Genomic DNA, 23,409 nt, shown 5'->3' on the forward strand with positions numbered 1-23,409 from the left:
AAGAAGTCTACAGAATCTGCCTAACCCACTTGAGAGAGCTGAAATCTTCAATGCAATGCAATTGACTTCTTTATAGACTTCGGAGTTCAGACTTTAAAATTTTGTTTTAATTTTAAAATCAAAGGTTATAGAGTTAAAACTACAGATGACTCTTTAAGCAACTTGATACCGGCAACTAGTTCACCGGTGACTTGTTCAAGGGCAGCTTCCAAATCTTATAGCATTTGGAAGATATGAGAAGTCATTCAGGTGCATCTGAAGTCTTAAGCAACTTGCTTAAGATGACATTTCAGATTGGTAGCTTTCACCAGATGGATAGAAATGGTTTAAAAATTGTCACTAGGCCACTTCTGATGTGAGGTTTCAGATTCTCAGCTCAAAATTTAAAGCTACTGGATTCTGTATGAAAAAATTACTTCTATGGTTAGATAGACATTACAAAACTGGATGTTACGAAAAATAACTACCCTGCCAATAAAATACAATGAATCGATATCTTGACCCCTGTTTCAGTTCTCCATAGTCCATATTGAGATACAGATGAGCCCATTCGAATGCCTAGATAAATAACATTGGGGTTTCAATTTTCTATTACAGAGGCTACAAAACATATGGATGCAATTAAAAACTCTAAGGCTTCCATATTTTCAATGTAGAGTCATCACTGTACGTGGCAACCACGTTTCTGTGTGGATGGTGAGTAACCCCGATAACATCCTTCTCATGAACCTGTCAGCAAAAAGTACGGACAAAAGTTAAAACTGCAACCCAGGGGAATTATGTAATCTGTATGCAGATTTATACAGAAAATCTTTTATTCTCAGTAAGATAATGGATATTTGGAACAATTGTGTGCGAGAGAGGAGTACAGATATATTGTACCTTCATTAGGTGTTCAAGTTTGCCCGATTGGTAGCTGAAACAATACATATTTCTGCACATAAACAACAGATGGTTAGTAATAACGGATAGCAAAAGATTTGTGGTTCCTGAAAAGAGCTCTCAAATTGTGTACATTCCATAGGCAGAACAATAAAAAGCTTCCTCAGGGATGGTCCATAGCAGGACAGTACTTCTATACGGGGATTGTAGAAAAGGACAAATTAAAATAAACTAGAGAAAGTACCTGTCTTCTCCTACACAATATATCCATTCTCCTTTAGGAGATACACAAGCAGCAACGAAATCTCCACCTTCTCTCTTACCGGATGAGAAACTCTTTACAACCTACAAAGAAAAGTATCAACTATGTCATACTAGTATTTCAAAAGGAATAAACTCGATTCATCAAAAACGAAAACAAAAATAATTCTACATGGGCTTCACAAAAATGGTGATGAGATTACCTGTCCTTGTAGTGTCATGAGGTATATCGATGATGTTTTGTTGCAAACTAAAACCTGATCCGTGTTTTTTGGGAAAAGATGGACAGAGTTGACAGAAGCATCACCTCCCTAGTAGTTCAACCACGAAAACATAAAAAGTCAAGAAACGTTAAAAAAAGCAAAATCATGTCACTTGTGAAGCAATTCACTGTTGAAAAAAATTGCATTTGCTATAGATGTACCCTCAGCGGAGGTGGTGGCTTGAACGTTTGTAAACACTCGGTGGTCTTCATATCCCAAACCTGCAATAAACATAAACTGGTGTTATAAGGTATACAAGAAAAAAAAAGTAAAACGTAAAAAGTAAATAAAATCCCTAACAACATCCAAAGAAGTTACTACTCAAAGATAAATTACCTTGACTGTGCAATCACTAGAAGCAGTAATAACTCGAGACCCATCACTAGTAAAGATAGCATCGTTCACATAGGATGTGTGGCCACGGAATTCTTTCAACAACTTCCCAGATTTGAGGCCATGGATCCTGCATTAAATACAAATCATAATAACTTTGCAGCTAACAGAATAAATGCCTGAGTTTTATATGAATTATTGGTATAACAAACTAACTGCGAATAAATTAAAATAAAACCTTGCAGTGCTGTCAAAGGAAGCACTTAGCAGTTGGGTTCCATCACGAGAGAAAACGACACTTGTGACACCCTGCGAATGTGCACGTTCAAGACGACGCAAACATTGACCCGTTCTTAACCGCCAAACCTGGAACATGAATGTAACATTGCCAAACTTCAATACTAATATAAAGATACCTGCTCAGCTCATGTGCTATACATAAAATAATCCACCAAAACGAAATATATAGGTACGAAAATTAAACATGGCTGTAGCCCACGTAAAGATGATTTAAGGGCTAATTTTGCACGACGGCAACCTTCTTAATGAGGAGAAGATTCTAAGAATAAATTCATAAACAAGTAATTGATTGATAAATGATTTCCATGTGATCCACCATATGCAGGTGTCACATTTCATGAGACAATCTCTTTACATATCGACATGTGCATAAGGAACAGGTATGACAATAGTATAAAAAAACTAAATAATTAATAATATAAAAAAGAAGAAAACGAGTACATAGTATGACAATAGCAGTTTACCTTAATCTTTCCATCTTGTGACCCAGATGCAAGCATTTCCGAGTCTCTACTAAAATCAACACATAGGACAGCATCATCATGCATCATAAAAGCATCCTGCAAAAGTCCGTATCATGTCAGCAACTGTAGAAGCACAAGTCTGACCAATTAAAATATACGCCTTACACTTAGATGGTAAATGTGCGTATTGGCCAGTATAAAAAAATATTAAAGAAACAAGATAGCATGTACAAAAATGCAGAGACAACGAGGTAATCCCGCTGAACAATTTGGAAGACTTCACAGAGAAAACTCAAAACGTGAAAGGAAGACCTCAAAACTTAACTTCCTTGGAAACCCTTGTATCAGGGGAAACAATTGGTAATTTGCATTTTAAACAAATATATTTAGAGGGATATAGCCTGAAACTAACAAATAAAGGTTTTTTTTTTTTTTGTGCGGAACAAAAGGACACAGGAATTTAATGAAGTGGAATTAAGGAGAATCAGTAGCTTAGAATACTCACATCAGCCTGGTACTGAAGATCCTTCTTGAGCTTCCCACTTATATGGTCCCAAACCTAAAACAGACTGAGAAATCAGAGAGCAACTGATGACTTTAAGAAAGTGCACCAAAAATATTAAAAGCCAAATATACCTCAATAAACCCATCAACAGAGCAAGATACAAGGACCTGCCCATCTGGCGAGAAACGAGCACATTCCGGATGACTTTTCTTTCCAAACTGCATGGAGACACCTCCAATAATCAATAAGATAGACATGTTCATAACGAAATCATAGTTACAGTACATACAGAGGGTGCAATTCATAAAAACGATGTCTATGCTTACCTTGATAGGATGACCAAGTGTTGTTGGATAAGTTTCATCTTCCTCTTGTTTCATCGCAGCGGTTCCTCTAAACAAATCAAACTGAGTTCCCGGGGGCAGCATACCTAGAAGAGACATAAGGGTGTTTTGCTGAGACCAGAGTTGCAAATAAAAAGACTTACAAAGACCAAGACAATTTAAAAAGGTAATGGGATAGTAACCTTGATGCTGCTGCCATTTCAGGGACTGACCAATGAGAGCCATTAATCTTGAAGGCGGCACCACAGTAACTTCGGCAGCAATTGCTGGAAAGTACATTAAGAACACTAGTTCAGAATCAAACCAAACGAACTCATACAATAAATCATAAACAATGTATCAACATTAACTATTCCCTCGTCCCTCAATCTCTTACTGATACTAAAACTGCATCAACTTTTAAGGTTCAATGGTCATGGGAAATTGCAAGAAGACAAATCAAGAGGTCAGGAAAGTTTTTTCGAATGAGGAGGAGCTCCGAAGTACACATTTTCAACAGAAAACCAATAGTAAATTGGCAGGAAAAAGAATTTAAAAAAAGAAAAAATCATTTACTTGCAATGATGGTATACTGTAAAAAATATGAAAGCATCACATCAAGATGAAAGCAAACCTTGAGCAATTTGTGCACGGCGTCTCTCCTTAGTTGCTTCTTGATAAGCCTGTCACGAAAAAGAGGAAGACAAGTTTAAGCAGAAATTTTGTGACACCTAAATCGATAAGTACACTCTGGAGACTAAGAAGTAAATAATTCAGCATAATCATTTCCACTTCTGAGGTGAATGTCGTTACTAGTTCATGACAAAAGCCAGTAGATTAGCTACAAAAAACATGCATCGCTAGGATAGGAAAACATAGGTTTGGAGTTTAGGCACAAAATCCTAAACAGCCTATGACTGTTCGAAAGTAAACTTCAACGAGCTTAACGATCACACTCCAGTAACACAATACCACCCTTCCAGATCAGGAATTTGAAGAAGTACTATAGCATGGCGTGTCTTCATAGTGTATCAAGCTAAATAGGTAATAGCACCAGCAAAATACAAAAGACTGAAAAAAGTCAAATCCAGTACTAACCTCATGTGGATCAAAATAAGTTCGAACTAGGAGATGCTCCAGTCGTAAATACCTTTCAGGCTGCTCCTGCTTCATGACACCCATTGCCTGAGTTTGTCTCAAAATAGCTCGTGCAGTGTCCAATTCTCGAAGCTCAATCATTTCCAGAACAATCTACAAAACAAACAGATCATATTATGATAAGATGTCTTTGGGCACAATAAGACAGTTAAAAAGATACTCCATTCAAAGAACAATTCAAGTAAACGCAACGATAAAAGGAGATGTGCATGCATTATCTGCCTAGGTGAATTAGGAAGAAAATTTTTTTTTAAGGGATGGTTTAAAATTGATATCAAAATGCTGAGGAGGCACAAAATTACAACTATAAGAAAATATAAAGCTACCCACAGCTATAATGCTTTTGGAAGCCTGAACAAAGAATAAAAACCAAGACACAGCAAAAGGCCACTAGATTGTTAGATACCTTACATGTGGTACACTTTTTCCCTCTACTTAACCACCAAGTCTTCGGAGAACAGACCTCTAAATATCTCTAGACTATATAAGTGTATAGTCTCAATGTAAAAGGATATGATAAGATGGTTTATTCTCCTTCCTAAAATAAGACACATTGTTGAGATGATACTGTGATGTGATCTCACTTCTAGCAAGATTATCAAAGATTGGAACAGCATTCCACATAGTGAATCTACTACAGTCAAAATCAGCACCCAAAACCCATGGATATTGCCACGATCCCCTAGTATCCCATAAAAAGTCTTGGTTCTCTTTACCAGCCAGACCATAAATATTAGAACGCATCCAAACAAAGCCATTTACTCTAATTTTAAGTAAGAGAATTAAGTATGGACCTTGAAAATCATCTATAAGTTAAAAAATAGATGGAGGATATACTGCAAATTATCTACGCCACCAATTATCCTAGTATTAGGAAGAACGTGCATCTACAAGTTTAAGTTTCACTGTAAATCATCCTTCTAGCACAATGGTAAACAAAGATGCTTCACAGTCTGAAGTTTAACTTGGTAGTCATTGCAGCCAATCTACTTGCTTCAGAAAGAAAAGAACAAAAAAACCCAATCTATGCTACGCAAAGTTCAAGAAGACCACAATAGATCTCCCTAGACGCCAAAAAGGTACAGCACCTCAAATCAATATGCCCTAATCCACATAGTGAATCTACAACAATCAAAATCACCACCCAAAGTCCATGGATATTGCCACAATCCCCTAGTATTCGATAATTCTTCCCATAAAAATTCTTGGTTCTCTCTACCAGCCAGACCATAAATATAAGAAAGCATCCAAACAAAGCCATTTACTATATTTTTAAGTAAAAGAGATTAAGTATGGACCTTGAAAAATCATCTATAACTATAAGCTCAAAAGTAGATAGCGCAAATTATCTGATCCCCAAATCATCCTAGTATTAGGAAGAACATGCATCTAAAAGTTTAAGTTTCCCGGTAAATCATCCTCCTAGCACAATGTTACCAACAAAGATGCTTCACAGTCTGAAGTATAACTTGGTAGCCATCGCAGCCAACCTATGCTACGCAAAGTTCAAGAAGGCCACAATAGACCTCCCTAGATGCCAAAAAAGTACAGCACCTAAAGTCAATATGCCCTAATATATTTCCCTTGGAACCCAAGAATTAAACACCACAAATTCCTCTTACCATTTAAGACTACCATGAATACCAAATGAAAGAGCACAAACTCAACGAATTATACGAAATTCAACTTAGTAGAAATTACCTGCTCATATAAGTCCTCCAGCTTCTGTCTAGGAAGCTTGAGTTGTGCAACTTGAGGCAGTATAGCATCCCACCTTCCACTATTGATATCAGCGACAAATGTTTCAAGGCTGTCTACGGTATTCAACGAGACCTGGCACTCACCTTGCAAAGTCTGAAAAGTTTGATTTAAATTGTTTTCTTTGCAGAACTGAAGCACAATTTTGATCACACTGCACAAAATTACGAAATAAAATATTAGACAACTACTTTTCTTCTCATTCCAAAACTTTCATCAACAGAACTATACATGGTGCCCCCCTCTTTTTAAGTCAGTATCATGTAAAATTTGTCACACAACAACAGATGTAAGAGTATACCAGAACACCTAAGTGGATACAGACAAGTATTAGACACTCAAAATAATCGAAGTAGCAACCAGATGGACCGATGTTTTGCAATATAACCATCACATATCCTCCCCTATCTCATTAATTCGTGTTTCGGTAGAATGGCACCATTATTTCATGAATGAATATGCAGTTACTTGTGTTTCTGACTCCTCGGCATCAATCACCCCCATCACATACAATATAATCACTATCTTCAGAGATGAAGCTAAAATTTAATTACCAACAATGTGACAGATTTTGTAAACCTAATACTGTAACAGCGTGCCCTTAATCTAACACAAAACTATTTCTCAATCCAGGTTATATATCAGCTAAAATCACCAACTTTACATACAAAAATCTCAGATAAGAACTAAATAAAAGTAGGGTCTGTTTTTTACTTACTCACGAGCTTCAATTTCTAGGGTAGACATTGTTCCGAATTGCTGCCTCGATCACGAGCTTCTGATATTTTTGGATGAAGAGGTAAAATTTCAGTGTGAAATTATTTGAATTGGTTAGGTTTTGGGGAAGGAATTTTACAAAACCCTAACGAAATTAACAAAAAGAAGAAACTGTTTTGGCGCTTAGAGGAGAGAAAGAAACCTATTGAGAGAAAAACTTGGAAAATGAGGATACTTTTGTCATATTAATAGAACCGTGACCGACCTGAACTGGTTCAATGTAAACCGCAGTTTCAAGGACAACTTTCCATACTAGAAACAAAACCCGTTTGGCAGCGTTCTCTAGAAGCAGAAGTACATGTGGTTTTCAGCTTCTAAAAATTGTCCTGAAGTATAATTCCCGAACATACTTTTAACTTTTTGACTAAACTAAGTCCGCACATCCTTAACCAACTGGCATTATCCCAATTTGTCAGGGGTTGGACTCCCAACCTATAGTTTGCGTATTCAATTCCCGCTGTTGATCGATTAAAAAGAATTAAAAAATAAAAAGAGTCTGAACATCCTCAAAATTGAACCCGCACTTGACTATCGCATATGCCATTAGAAGGATATACGTCACACAGTAACGCCACATAAGGTTATAGTCCTATGGTGTGCTAATCTAGCAGTTAGATTAACAATCCACATCAGCACCCAGCGCTGTTTGGTTCAGGTCCACGTTGTTTGGTTCAGCGCAACCAATCTCAGCCGCCGAATCAAAAAATAAATCTCCAGCGTTGAACCATTCAGCGAAAAGGTGATTTTTGTGGCGTTGAACCATTCAGCGGTACTATCTCGCTGCTAGTTCAAGTGCGAGCAAATGGTAGGAGAGAGAACTAGTGTTAACAAATAGACAACACTTTTCTGCTAGTCTAGCAGCTCAACCTAGCCAATAGGACTTAGCCTAAAGTGTCATTGTGTTGCAGGAACTATGTAGGATAGATCTTGACATGATCAATTCTGGCACCTTGAAAAAGAGTGATAACCTATTTGAAATTTAAGAAGTTGTTTTTAGATTTATAAAAGCAAAACGGTTAGAATTTAGTTCGAGTGTACAATTTTCAGAATGATATCTAGAAGCATAAAAGTTAAATTCACGAAGCAAAATGTTTTTGATACTGACTTCTGAGATTGGCTTATGTTTCAGAAAACCAAAAGTGCAGGGGCAGAACTACAACCAGGCTTCCCCTGGCTGGAGCCACCCGAAAGCCCAAAACATATTTTTTACTACCTTATTTTAATTGGGCCTTAAAACCTTTGGGAAACTTAAGCTTAAGCCCGGGGTTCAAAAACAATCAAGCCTGGGGTATAGAATATTTCTGGTTCCGCCCCTGCAAAGGGGCCTAAAATTAGAGTTTGCTTTGTGGAAATTCATTTTTGATGTATATTTACATATTCCTAGTTCAATTAGGAAACTGCTTTTAGCCATGTAATCCGTCCCTATAAATACTAGGTTATTGATGTGCTTCTTCTACATCACAAAAGAGGGAATACATATAATCTAGTTGTATTTGTCATTCTACCGTTAATAAAACCATTCTCCCACGTTAGGGAGTAATTTGACAACTAAAGCGGTCACCGAAGTGTTTTACAAATTATTTATGCAGAGAAACTCCGTTTATATTCCAGTCGTTCTTGCTGGTGCCTTCGCTGGTGAAAAGGTATGTTTTAGATTAAAATTTCATGAAATATGAATCACTGTTGCAACCGTAGTATAAAGCTGATGTTACGAGATTGTGTATGGTTTTGCAGGCTGTTGATTATGGAGTTAAGAAGCTGTGGGACATGAACAATGCCGGGGTAAGTAATTTCAATATACATTCTTTTTTTTTTGATACAAGTAGGTAACTGAAGAGTTGTTTGAACCAATTGTTAAACCTTGAGCTCTAACTTTTTATTTGTCCATAATTATAGAAAAGGTTTGAGGATATTTCAGTATTCCAGAAGCCAATTTTGCGCAGTTAGCTTGTTGACGACTGTAGAATCCTTCTGAAGTTTATGGTGTGAAGTTTTGGTGATCGGACAGACAGTTAGAAAGCACATAATTGGACTGATTCAATTTTCAAGTGTACACTTTGTGTAATGAAGTCTGTCAAACTTTATAATATTAGCAGTGTTGGATTTTATCAACTTAAAAATTTATTGCAAATCATATGTATACTATCTGTCCAGGAGTATCACACTGGTTTAAGATAAACTGTGCGCAATTAAACAGCCAACCCCCGCGACCCCTCCTCAGATTCCTCTCAAAGATCACTTCTTTGGATTGTACCTGCTGAAACTGTAAACATGAAACATATGAGCATGAGTAAAATCAATTAACCGACACCACGTATATTTGGGAAAGACTACATATATATACCTGTAAAGAGAATTTGAGGATCAATGGTAGTAAGATTTTCATCATCGAGGCACTTCCAGGTTCTAATGGAGTCGGCGATGGAATCAGGATTCTATGTCTGGGTGGGTTAAAAATATTTTTTTTGTGCATATCTAAAGTTCTTCCCTGAAGACGATTCTCGGAGGGGCTGTAGTTTTGTTGTTATACAGCCGTGTTTATCTTTCTAATGTTGCTTCGCTTCGCTGTTATTCCTTTGGATATATTTGTGTTTGGGGAGGAAGAAAACCAAAAAGCTAACCTTAAGCAGTGATTATTTAGTTAAAGTGGTGTAGCCAACTATTGTTGGCATTTTTGGACCAAGGATAACCAATTAAGGAGAGGAAGTTAGTCATTATGTTACTCTTCACACCTTCTTCTAGTTAATTAATAATACACATGACACGAGTAGTAAAAAGCTAAAAGGAGTAAATCAAGACGAAAGAATTGACTCATAGCAGGTGAGCCCAACAAAACGGCAGCCATTTAATAACAGAAACAACATCAATACGTGTTTTTTACTTTAGTGTTTGAACGGAGGGATGATATTACCAATGATTAATTCACGTGGGGCCGTGTTTTAATATTCTTGAATTACTTCCCTGGTTTTATCTCACCAGCGTCATATGTTATTAATGGGCTAAGTCAAATTTATATATGGGCTAAACTTCGCAGATATTGAAAATGAAACCTATTTTGAGGGCATACTGATTTTTTTTTTTGAGGTATACTAAATAATGCCAAAATAGGGTCACTAAATAAAATAGCACCACCATCCCTTATCTATCACTTTTTATAATGGCATAACTATCCTTGATTAATTAACCTTAATGATTATGATTAATTAATAATTTTAATGATTGACTAAGTTAAGTTGTGAGTGTATATCAATTGAAAACTCTGATTTTTTTAGTTTGAGTGTGGTTTTTGAGACAAAGGAAGAAAAGTGAAAAAAACTAGGGTGTTTGAGATTTGTGAGGTTTATGTGATTTTTGTGATTCAAAATGGATGATCCAGGAGAAGCTTCATCTCGTAAAAGCGATATAATACACATCAACTACAACAATGATCCGTATTTAGCCGATTTTTTGGATTATGAGAATGATTTTATTCAAACTTCAACTCAACCTCAAGCTAAAAGTCAATATGATGGTTTCTATGAGCCAAATCCAGATGATGAATACATTATGGAAGAACCTTCTGCTGATAATACACAGGTATACTCTTATACGGTATCTAATCTCCTTTTTATAGCTTCGATTCTTTTAAAAAATGAATTTTCACAAAGTTTTTCGGAGTTTGGAAATAGGTTCGGTAGTAAATTAATAGCCGAACTTTGAAAAAGGGAAGAACAGTTCGGCTAGTTCGATTGCTTTCATAGGATAGTCGAACCTCATATTTCTTGTTGTTTTTTTCGAGTTACTGTGTTAAGTTCGGCTCAAATATTTTCAGCCGAACATTAACTATAATTCCACTTTCTACAAGTACTAAGTTCGGCTCTTGATTTTTCAATATCGAGTAAGCCGAACCTTGTTCTACTCTAATATTTCGCTTGGTTCGGCGCTTTTTGAAATTTTTCGAATTAGCCGAACCTATAGTTAATTTCTTTGGTTAAGTTATCTTACCACGCCGTATTCTTGTAGATCATGGTTTATGAACCTCAACCAATGCACGAGCAACCTTCGGCTGTTAACACTATTTACGAAGACAATCGAGATCACTTCCAAAATGACTTGGTAGGTAACAAATTGAGTGATGTATTACATTATATGTTAAAAGTCTATATCCGAAACGTTTACTAAGTATATATGTGACCTTGTATTCCTGTAGAGATGGGGAAGTAAATCGGAAGCAAAAACTTGGGCTTATGAACATGGATTGCTAATAAACTGCGTGCTAGTTATCGGGCAACAAAGCCGATGGAACCGGGTTGAAATGGTTTGTGAGAGAAGCGGCAAAGACGTCGATAAACATAAAAAAGGTTCCGTGTATGTTGGGAAGACGGGTAGAAAGAACAAGACCAAGACGAAGAAAAGAGAATGTCCTTTCAAGATCGTTTTTAACTATATAGAAGAAGAGAACGAAGGTGAAAAATATTGGACTATGAATAAAAAGATGGATTGGTGTGCAAACTACGCGACAGAAATGGACCTTTGGAAAGCTTCGTACATCTCGCTTATGAAAGATCAAGTAATTGCAATGACGGATGAAGAAATAAGTGAAGATGAAGAGGACGATGTCGATGAATCTGCGGTAAGATTAGGAAGTCCATAAAACATGATATGAAGTCTTTTTGGAATTGTCATAACCGATCGGTTGTTTTCTTTTGTGAGGATGAGGTGAGATTATAGATCACAAAAAATGTATCCTTAAATACACCATATGGTTTAAATATTTTAGCTTTTTCTTATTTATGTGTGTGTTAATAACCACTTTCAAAAGTTACTGAGTTATGTTCGGCTTTATATGATTGCACCAAAAACAGCCGAACCTGACAAAATGCAAAAAATCCTTTGCAAATTAGTCAGGTTCGGCTTAAAACCAAGAGCACATTTAAAGCCGAACCTGACATATCCCACAAAACTTCCTTGGAGTTGTTAGGTTTTCAAAAGTTACTGAGTAATGTTCGGCTCTATATGATTGCACCAAAAACAGCCGAACCTGACAAATTGCAAAAAATTGTCAGGTTCGGCTTAAAACCAAGAGCATATTTAAAGCCGAACCTGACATATCCCACAAAACTTCCTTGGAGTTTTCAGGTTCGGCTGTTACGATAACTTAAAGCACCAATACATTACGAGTCGAACCTGACCCTGTCACTTGTATAAAGAACCAATAAGAGGATGATAATCTCAGTCAAAGTCTACTCAATACCATAATAAACTAACATCCAAACATCAGAGTAACTAATATCCAAAACTAAAATACAAAATAAAGTCTTAAAAAGAAACAAACTAGCATTCAAGACATTAAATTGTGCTAAGTAAACATTATCACTTCACTAACGACCTCCTCCACGACTTCTTTTGGTAGTTCCATGTCCTCTTTGGCCTACACTTCCGCCTTCATTGTCATCACCACCTCCACTTGGGCCTCTAGGTCCTAGGAGGGTTCTTTTTGCCCTTTTATTTGAGCCAATAGCTTGACCAGTGCTAATGATGGATGCCAAGTCGTTGCAGAAACCTTGTTGCTCAGCCATTGATGTCATTTGTTTGCAGCTAACTTTCTTCTTCATTTTATTAAACAACTCCTTAGCCGATGTCACCTAATTTCAATTCAAACCAAATTTATTACATTGATATAAGATGTGATGAACAAAATTGTAAATGTAGTATTTCCTGCTACCACTATGCCGCAACCCTAGGTATAAGTAAAATGCAAACATTTTTCGAAGAGAAGTTTCAAATTTGTGACGCACATGAAAGACTGGGCATGATACTAAAATCAGTAGACATGGAGTGCAAGTTGCGCAACAATTAGGTAGGAACACTTGGAGAAAACCAAATCACAAATAAATACATTGCTTACCATCATCGCTACTGCGTCAGATGCATCATGGATAACATTGTCAGATTTCTTTGCTCCCTTTGCTTCCTCTGCAACTTCCTTTGCTTTTGCCTTCACCATTTCAGCTTCGACTTGAGCTAGACTAACTCTATCAATAATTAAAGGATGGGAAATTTTATTATACCAATCCATGTAGCCTTCGACAACTTCACGAGGATCTTGATGCAAAGTTTGTAACTCATCCCAACTCAAAATGTTGTCCTCCAAGTGCTCCTAATGATCAAGCGACGGTTCGGGTTCATATTTGGGTTCCCATGAACTAGAGGTGCTCTTTGTTCCTTTACTTCCCTTAGGCAACAACTTGAACTTATGGGTATGTCCCAACGGTAGAGTTTGGACACATCCGAATTGGCGGAGCACTCGACGAGAATCGAAAATTATAAACCCGCCTGGATAGAACAAGGGTCCGTAGTACATTCCCAAAGGCATATCTTCATCTTCAACAAATTCATCATCTTCTTCTTCTTTGTTATACGGATCAAATACAACATCTGTCCCATCTAAAGAGTTTAGTCTTTCTCTTAAATTGATTAACTTTTCAGGCTTATCCCTCTTCTTATGGTCCTTGAACTCATATTTGGCCGAAGTTGGAAGTGTTTCATCCACGACCTCAATAGGTGTGCTTAATTTCAACTTCGGGAAGTGATCATATATCCACACCTATGTTAAAGCACATGAGAAACCTCTTCTTTTTATTCTTCTTGTTAGTTATTAACTCTACCACTAGCACTAGCTTTTTGTCTCCTAACACAAAGAAAGAAAAAAATAAGTACAATAAAAACTAGTCAGAATGAGGGTATTAACAAGAAGATGGCATTGGAAAGAAGTTGATTCTACATAGCAAGGATACTCCACTTTCAATATTATACAATGAGTGACACAGATGTATACAAGATTTGAGATATCACAAACTAAGACAGATCATGGTTCGGCTCAAAACCTAGCAAACTCAAATAAGCCGTACCTAAGATAGCTCATGGTTCGGCCCAAAATCCAGCAAACTCAAATAAGCCGTACCTAAGGCAGATTATGGTTCGGCCCAAAACCTAGCAAACTCGAATAAGACGTACCTAAGACAGATCATGGTTCGGCCCAAAATCCAGCAAACTCAAATAATTCGTACCTAAGACAGACAAATGTTCGTCCGAAATCCACCAAATACGAATAAGCCGTACCTAAGAGATCGATTAGGGATTCCCTTGTTTGATTACTTGCTTGGTTGTAATTGATTCCAACATGCGTGTCTGGATTTAGATCTCTAGCACAACGCTTCGTTCTAGCTTTCATTTGTAGTTATAATTTTAATCGACGATCAAAGATTTTTCATCGAACGATTAATCGGGTTATGGAAATGGGGTGGGGGGAGTTCGGCTGCTGCTCAAATGGAGATGAAGAAGGAAGAGAAGAAGAATTAGAGAAGAAAGAATGTTAGATTGATTTTTTTTGTTTTGAATAGTTTTAGTCTAGGTTTTTATTTGGTCAAAGGGTATTTAAGTAATCTAATCGAATTAAAGGGTAACCTAGTAATTTTGATATGGTTTAGAGACCCCTTATAAGGATACCCTAGATGGTGTAATCATTTAGAAAATCATTATGCCTCAAAATAGGTTTCTTGAAAATTACACGGACAAAAAAGCTTTTTAGAAATTTTGGGATGGGCTTTAGCCTAGGTAAGCCACCCCTAATACCGTCCGTGAATGGAGTTAACTGCTCCCCATTTTCCCGTTTTCGTTTTTCCCAAAGTCGTTGACATTAGTCTCCCTGGCCATCCTTTCGACCCATAAGCATGATAACCAAAACCACCAGCATAACAAAGATGTATGCCATCACCACAAAAGTCATTTATAGGTGATCATGCCGTGTGAAGACGGCTTTCACATCCCCTGCATCTCGCAGGGTTGTGGAAAAACCTGAATTTACTGAAGGTGAGCTAATGGTATACCTGCTGCAATTGCTGGGGCAAATGGAGCATCTAAAGATTTCGATGCATCAGTTGCGTCCTGACCAAATATGTTATCTCCTGCTCATCAAACCAAACAAATGGTGAAAAATCACCGAACAATATTAATGCAATTAATACCGTGTTACAACGATACGCCTAAAACGGATAATCAGCTGTATCGATACGTATTTACATGGATACGCGTACTAATACTCCCAATATTTCAAGATACAACTCGGTTAGAAAACTTTGACTAAATATTAGAAAATTCGGATATTTTATTAGATTCTATGAGAAGTTTTAACTATAGTGACAAAATATTAGTTCTGAATCTGTCTACTGATCTTGCTCTAGACTTTCTTTCTTCTTATCCAGACTTTTTCTCTCTTCAGCGAGGTTAGTCATACAGATTATATGTTAATCATTCAAACCGACACATGTATGTATTTTGTTAAGTTTCTATCTTATATATAATATATTTATGTTAAACTACTGATCAATATTGAGTATGCCGTATCGCCGTATTTTTGTTTTTCAAGTTGGTGTATCATAATAGCGTATTGGTATCTGGTATCCGATACCATACCCGTATCGTTGCAACACAGAATTAATATAATATGGTAATGCTATTGATTTATTTACCAGTGAAGACAATGAGATCAGGTTTCTCAGCTTTAATCAATCTGTTAATGAAAGCAGTAGTATTAAGATCAGAACAACCCTTCATTTCCAAAACATCTTCACATGGTGTTGTAATTCCACCAGCATAGTGCATGTCCGCAACTTGTAAAATCTTAATGATATGCCAAAGGTTGGTAAAGAATGAATCAAGTCCAACTCATGGAACCGGTCACAGCGACTCAGCCAATCTACCTCTAGCTTAATGATATCTGTGAATGTCACAAAAAACTTAACATTAAGATTGTCAGCCGATTTCAACCAATTGTTAAACCTTGAGTTTTTTGTTCTTTTGAATTTGTGCACAATTACAAAAATATATGAGGATATTTTAGTATTACCGAAGCCAACTCTGCGCAGTTAGCTTGTTAAATTTTGGAAGGTGCAGCATATGGTGTGAAATTTTGGTAGGACAGACGGTGGAAAGCACTTGGTAAAAAACAATGACCGAGTGACCCAATTTGGAAACCGGCACCACAGGACTGATTTCCTTATTGAGTTCTGTATTAGTTTCTTAAAATTTGGTGTTCCTTTATTTAGAGTCATTGCTTTTAGAAGTCAGCAGGGATATATAAGCTCTTCTCTACAACTATGTAAGACATCCAATTCCTGTTGTTGGGTGTTGGATCCTGTCGCACAATTTTGACAGTAAAGAAATTTCAAACAACCATGTCTATGTTGGATTTCGGCTCGTCTTCTCATGCATCCTCCTCTGAACATAAAACCTTAGGCCGAATCACCCGTGATCGTGTGTTGCAGGAAAGGCTTCGTTCGGCAAAAACAGGCGACTCAAAACCAACCGGCAAGGTTCTCATCATGGACAAAGTTACCGTTGAAGTCATGTATCGCTCTTGCAAGATGGCAGATGTTAAATACGAAGGAGTGTCATTGGTGGAAGATATTAACAGCCCAAGGCATCCATTACCCTCCATGGATGCTGTATATTTTATACAGCCGTTGAGAGAAAGTGTTGGTTGATAGGTTTCTGTCTGACATGTCAGGAAGGGTGCCATTGTACAGGAAGGCGTATGTCTTCTTCAGTTCTCCAACTCCAGAGGAATTGGTGAATTTTATCAAGAGTAGGTTTGTGTCTGACATGTCAGGAAGGGTGCCATTGTACGAAACTGATTATGATGACAGTTTAGAAGCTTGTAAAGATAAGGTAACTGAGAAGATGAAGTCAATTGAGGATATCCCTTGTAGGAGACCCTTAATGGAAGCTCAACAAGGCATTGCTGTTTTAGGTCTGTCAAATAGGGGTACGACTGCAGAGGTAAAGAACAATTTCAATGGCATAATTAAGGACAACAACAACTCTTTTGTGGTGAAGGAACAGGCTAAGATCTCTCGTCCAGGGGTTTCCGACAAAGAGAATCAAGGCAAAAGAACCCCTGCCAAGAAGAAATAGAGTTGGTTATAGGGTTGCTTTTTGTTAGATTTGCATCCTGGGGATAGAGGAACTTTTTGAGAAGGTTAGCTACCAAAGGATGAGTTTGCGTGTATAGATGAACCTAATTCAACAACAATAACATTGACTAGGTTCCCACTTCCACCCAAGTGCATCGGCTTGTACAAGTCAAGCTACCGTTGCAGCAGCTCATTCTATGAGATCAAGACGGACTCGGAGTTCTGGTCATGCATCTAGCGACTAACTTAAAAGGATGGCTCAACAAATTTTCATATTTACCACTGGTGGAGCTACTTTTATTGCTGAAGCCAATTTTGCTAGTTAGCTTGTTGACGGCTGCAGAATCCATCTGAAAGGTGCAGTATGTGGTGTGAAAGCACATAGTTGGAACTGAATTCAAGTGGTCACTTTCTGTAAATGAAGTCTCTAAGACTTGTTAATATAGATATGATTAAAAAATTTATTTATTGGCTTTGCTCTACTAGGTCCTAAATAGCAGTGTACTCAAACTATCAGTTAAAACTGGCCAGGACTGAGCAAGTTTATAGCGGGGAATTTCACATTTTCCTAACCACATTTCTGTCTGTAATTATGTTGAAGAAGAAAAACAAAATAGTCAAAAGAGTAAGTGAAATATCACCAACAAGCGGGTACTACAGTTGTTTCCCAACTGCATCTTCCATCAATTGAAATGTACAGAATACTTAAAAACTTTTGATATTGAGTACATGATGAGACTGTGAGAAGTCACAGAAAGAATTGACCACCAAAATGAAGAAATCAATTCCATAGACTGCATTAAAATTTTGGCCTTCCCCTCATATGACAGACTGCTACATCTCACCCCACAAGACTTTAGACTACATGGGAGTCAACTGACCAATGAAATTCATTTCTGAAAGTTTTAAGTATCCCATCTCCCAACTGGGGGGGCTACGTAGCAGTGTACGCAGACTAGCAATCACAGAAAACAAACTTGTAGAGTCGCATTTAACATTTTCATAACCACATTTCTGTTTATAATTTTGTCGAAGAAGAAAAGCAAACAAAATAGTCAAAAAGGTAAGAAAATATCACCAACAAGAATTGACTACCAAGATTGATACTACAGATACTTAACTTAAAACTTTTGATATTGAATATGAGACTGTGAGAAGTCATATAGAAAGAATTGACTACCAAAATGAAGAATTCAATTCCACAAACTGCATTAAAAGTTGGGATGGCCTTCCCTCATATGACTGACTGCTACATTTTACCCCACAAGACTAGACTACTAAAAGACTAATGAAACATGACTTTGCTTGTGCTAGTTTGAAGTGTCCCAACTCCCCCAACTGGTTCCCATTGCCTAATGTGGGATTCCCTGTATGCATGGGTTGTGAACTTCCGATACTGCAAGCCAAAAGTGCTAAATACCGGGGGAGGCAAAAATTTGGGACACTTATTGTCAGAGTATGCACACTAATACTAGCCAGGAAAAGCTAAATTGAAGGGTGAAATGTTATTTCAAATCTGCTTCAAAAAAAGGGATACATATTTATGCAACATATACTGAGTGACACTACTTACTAAAACCACACTCCATACAAACTGAAAAGTGAAAACTCTCTCAAAATAACATAAAAATCACTACACAGGAACTGTCCTGCTGTCTGAGGATGGCACTGCATCATCTTCTTCATTTTCGCCTGACATTTCTTCCAACGATTTTCCGTTAGATTCTGGCACTAAAAATGTCATCAATGCACCAGCAAGATTGATGCAACCAAGCATGATCAATGAGTTCTTAACACCAATACCAGGAGGGTACCCATGGTCAGTCTTGGTTTTGTCTTGGCTTTGTGCCGCATACAAGAATCCAAATGCACCCACTATAGCACCAGCTTTCCCAGCAGCTGCAGATATACCGTGACATGTGGAACGTAACCTAGCTGGAAAGATCTCAGCTGGCACGACGAAAGTTGTGCTGTTTGGTCCAAAGTTTGCGAAGAAAAATGTTAATGCGTACATGATAATGAACCCGATTCTGTTCTCCTTCAATGTCCAGTGATGGTAAGGGAAAGCTAGTCCAAACATGAAGATTGTCATGAACAAGAAACCCATCAGCTGAATTTTGAATCTTCCAACTCGGTCGATAAATGCAACAGTGAACCAGTAACCTGGAACGGTACTGCAAAGAGCAATAAGTGTCTGAGCTCGAGCAATTCTGTAAACTTCTTCAATTGCGTTCATGGTCGCTGCTGGTGGAATCCATCCCACTGCACTGAAGATGTCCTTTTGAAACAAATTTTGACTGTAAAAGGCTATGTCAAGTAAAAACCAAGTACTAGTAGTTCCGAGCAAATGAAGCCCGTGACGGTGAAGGAACTTTTTAGAGAACAACCCAAATGAATTCTTTTCCTCCATTGTGATTTTCTCAACCTTCTCCGGCTCTTCATGGATTTCAACTTGTAAAACTCTAGACATATCAGCAGCAGCTTGTTTCGCATTCTTGGCTACAAGGGCGGTGTAACGTGCAGTTTCAGGCATTTTCATACGCCAATAATATGTCATGGCAGCAGGAATTGCACCAAACATCAATATAATTCTCCACACATAATCAGCTTGTGGCACTGTAGAAGCAGCTCCAACTGTTGCAAAATCTGGTGAACTGAACCTGGCTTTGAAAGCAGAAGATATTATAATTGCCACCATTCCACCTGCTAAAATTCCGAAACCTTGCATAGCGAAAACAGCAGCAATGAAAGCTCCACGGGTTTTCTTGTTAGCATACTCGGACATAATTGTAGCCGAAAGTGGGTAGTCACCACCAATTCCGAAACCAAGCCAGAATCGACAGAAACAAAGAGTGGCAATAACAAATTTCGGTTCGTGACCAAATGATAAACCAGAACAGATTGAGAAGATAACCATGATCATTAGAGTCATACCGTAAACTCTTTTTCGACCCATCTTGTCACCAAGCCAACCGAAAAATAGCTGACCTACTAGAGTACCAACAAGAGCCACACCATTAACAGCTGCAGCTACATTTGGTGGTAAAGAACCAGGCTTGTCACCAACTGTGTAGTAAATCCGCCCGAGCAATTTGGTGACGAGAGAGATGCAGAAAAGATCATATGCATCTGTGAAGAAACCCATACCAGCAATCACAATTGCTGTGAAATGGTACAATTGTGTTTTAGCCAAATCAAGTGCACTCAACACCTCTAATTGACTTTTAGCCATGGCTAATGTGACCGGATTTCCCCTTCTCTGTTTCCAACTTCAAGAATCTCTTCCAATATGGATTTCCTGCCAATTTTAAACAAAAAAATTTATGAGACAATTTTTCACAGAAATTAGCATCCAGTAAATGTGATGACAAGTGCCTTGGATGAAATGGGGACATAAACACAAAATTAGCTTAGACAATACAACTGAGCTCGGGCGAGTCAGCCAGCACAACCGATTCAGGCGACAGTTTCATCACGTGCAAACTTCCAAAATTATGTCAAAGGGTTCTCAAGATTACTAGTCTTACTTCTTAGACCGGAATAAAGCCTGAAGGGTTTAGGTTTTTGTCTATTACTCCATCTAATTCTGGAACAAGAACTGGGCGACAAATCTGAGTCACATAAATCATTTTTGATTCACTTTCTATGAAACTAAAAAGAGTTTTCCATGAGTGTAGGAGAAAAAGCAGAACAAACTAGAAGATTTTCCTTTTTTCCAAAAGAGAAAAAGTACGAGAAAGTGATGAAAATCTTGCTTTTCACCGATGAACAACTCAACCCCCGTATATTGATCTCAAAGAACCCCGTTAACTTAAAACTCCATGTGAATTTTTGTAAAAATCAAAAGAAAAAATTGTGATCATCAAATACAAATTCGAATTTTAATACTTAATATTAAACGTCACTACTGGCGTATCATGCAGACCCTGTGAAAAAAATTTCAAGATTCTTTTCTTTAATGTGACGTTAATACGTCGGTTGTTGAGAAAAAAATACAGTAGTTTATACAAATTAAAAATCAAGTTAACGTAATATAATCGTTGTTGATTGAAATTTTGAAACTATGATTGAAAAAAATAATGTATTTTAAAGCCATTTTTTGTTTTTCTTGTCTTTAATTATTTTAATGAGAAATTAAGACGATAGTTATTACACATAACCATACTTATCTACCTTGAGACTTGAGAGATAGTACTATGAACTAGGGAAACACAAATACTTTGAAATCTTGAACACATGCATGGATCAAAATCAGAAACTACTAGAAGAGAACTAATAATTCAGAACCAGGGTATAAATTCTCCTTGAATCATCACATTTTGAGAGCATGAGATTTTTTTAAAATAAAAAATAAAAAATCTTGGCAAACAAATGAAAAATGTGAAAAAAAGTACCCAAAATGAGAAGAAGAAGAAGAAATACAGATAAAAGAACTTGAAATTACCTTCAGAGATAATCTTCAGAACTTGGAGATTACAACCTCCTCTGTTGTTTTTCTTATGTGAGAGATGTTTTTTTTGGGATTTAAGAAGTTTCAAGGAAGGAAGAAGATGGGAGTGAGGAGAAGTGAGACGTTGTGCAAGGGGTATTTATAATGTGGAAGAATGTGCATGGGGAAATTCTGTAACCACACATAATTAACCAGCTAGTGCTAATAATTTCTAGTAATATGGGATCTTCACTGAGAATATGCTTCTTAAAATCCAACAGCTAATCCAAACTAGTCAACAACTCACACAAAGTCATAACTTGGAAGCCGCTTCTCTCTCGTACCATCCCTCTTTTTTAGTTCCCATTTGTCTCTCTCTACCTACGGACAGCTAATTAAATATTACTAAATATTTTCTATTCTCAATTATTTTATTGTTATTTTTGTCAACAAAAAAGTCTTTTCCAAATTTTCAACTTTTACATTTTTCTTGGGTTTAATTCGGGATTTTTAGGATCCGTCGAAATGTTTTCCAGTTTCCACCTCGTTCACGCAAGGTAAAACCCATAAAAATCATAGTAAATCTAATTTTGCTGAGGGGTGGTGTACTTTGGAGTATACTATCGGCAACATCTGTGCTAGATTCAAATGTACACTTCAAATTGTTACCTAGTTCTTTTTTCCTTAGTATAGTTGTGTATTTTAAAAAGAATTGAAAGCTACATAACTAAGCAAGCGCCAGTGATAGTTTGGGAAAACGAAGACATTTTGCTTGATGTCATTAAGTGTCTGAAAACCATTCCTCATTGGGAACCCCATTTTGTTCCTAGGTCTTGTAATAAACCTGCTGATACACTAGCAAAATTCAGCAGAAAGTATGGAGTCAATAGTGTCTGGTTAGATAACCCACCAGATATCATCGAGAGTCTTTTGATTGCAGACAATGTAATTCCTTTTTCTTAATAAATTTCACATCTTTGGCATCAAAAAAAAGAAAAATAGTCGTGTATTTTAAATGGCTCATATCACGGCTCTTTCAACATGTATGTTAGTATCTGGTCATTTTATCAAGAGGATGTTTGAATATAACTTCGCAATTAATTTTTCTAACTCATAAAAGCAAAGAAATTAGAATACAGGTGGGGAATAAAATTTAAAAATGACTTGCAAAAGCAATTTGCCTTTCACTTTTAACTTCTGTGATTGATTATTGTTTTTGGAAAATCATAAACAGTTTTACTTTTAGTATTCAATCCGGTGGTGGAACCATGAATTCTCCAAGGGGCTGGGCTTGACTAAATTCTATCCAGGCTTAAACCTAAATTTTTGTCTTTAATTTTTGTAAAACATAAATTAGGCTTTAAAAAAAAGGTTTCAGTGGCTTTTGCGGGGGCTTGAGCCTGAGTAAGTCAGGCTCCAGTTTGCCCCTGATTCAAACACCCTCCAAATAATTTACTGACAAAATGAGACATTAAATCCTTCACATTTTTTTTTATTTTTTTTTTGATGGAAAGAAGAAATATATTGATTAATGAATGGTTGTTACAACATTCTTATCAGCTTATAGAGATGGAGTAATAAAGACTGGTGGATTATGAATCCATTTTTCTAAAGCTTTACGTGATCTAGCATGTTTAGCTAGTTCATCTGCTGGTTTATTAAAACATCTCTTAAAAAATTTGTAATTCCATAATGGATGGTTGCTAAACAAACTAATAATATCTAGAATAATAGATTGGTTCTCCCAACTGACTTGCTGGAAATCTCCATTTGATGCCTTGAATACCCTCTGTGCATCCAACTCAAAGCACACTTGTTGCAAAGTTCTTCTGCCCATTGAGTAGCTTCCAGCAGTCCCATTACACCTCTGCATGTTCTGCAGTCAGGTTTCCATCTGAGTAGCTGCTCCTTCCTCGCACAAAATTTCCTGCAGAATTACGCAATATTAGTCCAATGCATGTGTGTTTGAAAGTTAAAATTTCTTTAAAAGAAGCATCACAACA

The 23,409-nt window shown here is 37.0% G+C and overlaps 3 protein-coding genes across 3 annotated transcripts; 1 reads left to right on the forward strand and 2 right to left on the reverse strand.

The window, feature by feature from the left end:
- Positions 1-397: 397 nt before the first annotated feature.
- On the reverse strand, positions 398-7,187 carry LOC113276272 (suppressor of mec-8 and unc-52 protein homolog 1-like). The gene is made up of 16 exons (XM_026525850.1): positions 6,966-7,187; positions 6,191-6,401; positions 4,430-4,582; positions 3,966-4,014; positions 3,535-3,618; positions 3,335-3,438; positions 3,140-3,226; positions 3,009-3,062; positions 2,504-2,599; positions 1,978-2,105; positions 1,743-1,869; positions 1,568-1,627; positions 1,347-1,454; positions 1,127-1,227; positions 883-934; positions 398-729 (listed from the first exon to the last, which is right to left on the reverse strand). The coding sequence occupies exons 1-16, from the start codon at positions 6,992-6,994 to the stop codon at positions 631-633; spliced, it is 1,542 nt and encodes a 513-aa protein (XP_026381635.1). The 5' UTR covers positions 6,995-7,187; the 3' UTR covers positions 398-630.
- A 374-nt stretch (positions 7,188-7,561) lies between these two features.
- LOC113272946 (cytochrome b-c1 complex subunit 9-like) lies at positions 7,562-8,971 on the forward strand. The gene is made up of 4 exons (XM_026522728.1): positions 7,562-7,589; positions 8,558-8,667; positions 8,759-8,806; positions 8,921-8,971. The coding sequence occupies exons 1-4, from the start codon at positions 7,562-7,564 to the stop codon at positions 8,969-8,971; spliced, it is 237 nt and encodes a 78-aa protein (XP_026378513.1).
- A 9,478-nt stretch (positions 8,972-18,449) lies between these two features.
- LOC113276273 (inorganic phosphate transporter 1-4-like) lies at positions 18,450-21,621 on the reverse strand. Its single transcript, XM_026525851.1, has 2 exons — positions 21,422-21,621; positions 18,450-20,275 (listed from the first exon to the last, which is right to left on the reverse strand). Exon 2 carries the CDS (start codon positions 20,207-20,209, stop codon positions 18,611-18,613), a length of 1,599 nt encoding a protein of 532 aa, XP_026381636.1. The 5' UTR covers positions 20,210-20,275; positions 21,422-21,621; the 3' UTR covers positions 18,450-18,610.
- Positions 21,622-23,409: the final 1,788 nt, after the last annotated feature.

Source organism: Papaver somniferum, chromosome 4 (assembly GCF_003573695.1).
Source record: "Papaver somniferum cultivar HN1 chromosome 4, ASM357369v1, whole genome shotgun sequence".
In the NCBI taxonomy this organism is placed as follows: domain Eukaryota; kingdom Viridiplantae; phylum Streptophyta; class Magnoliopsida; order Ranunculales; family Papaveraceae; genus Papaver; species Papaver somniferum.

Coding starts and splice junctions, on each gene's coding strand:
- LOC113272946 (XM_026522728.1), top strand. CDS start 7,562: ATGCCATTAGAAGGATATACGTCACACA. Junction 7,590..8,557: donor AGAAGGATATACGTCACACA/GTAACGCCACAT, acceptor CTCCCACGTTAG/GGAGTAATTTGACAACTAAA. Junction 8,668..8,758: donor GTGCCTTCGCTGGTGAAAAG/GTATGTTTTAGA, acceptor ATGGTTTTGCAG/GCTGTTGATTATGGAGTTAA.
- LOC113276272 (XM_026525850.1), bottom strand. CDS start 6,994: ATGTCTACCCTAGAAATTGAAGCTCGTGA. Junction 6,402..6,965: donor CTAGAAATTGAAGCTCGTGA/GTAAGTAAAAAA, acceptor AATTTTGTGCAG/TGTGATCAAAATTGTGCTTC. Junction 3,063..3,139: donor CTGTTGATGGGTTTATTGAG/GTATATTTGGCT, acceptor AGTCTGTTTTAG/GTTTGGGACCATATAAGTGG.
- LOC113276273 (XM_026525851.1), bottom strand. CDS start 20,209: ATGGCTAAAAGTCAATTAGAGGTGTTGAGTGCACTTGATTTGGCTAAA.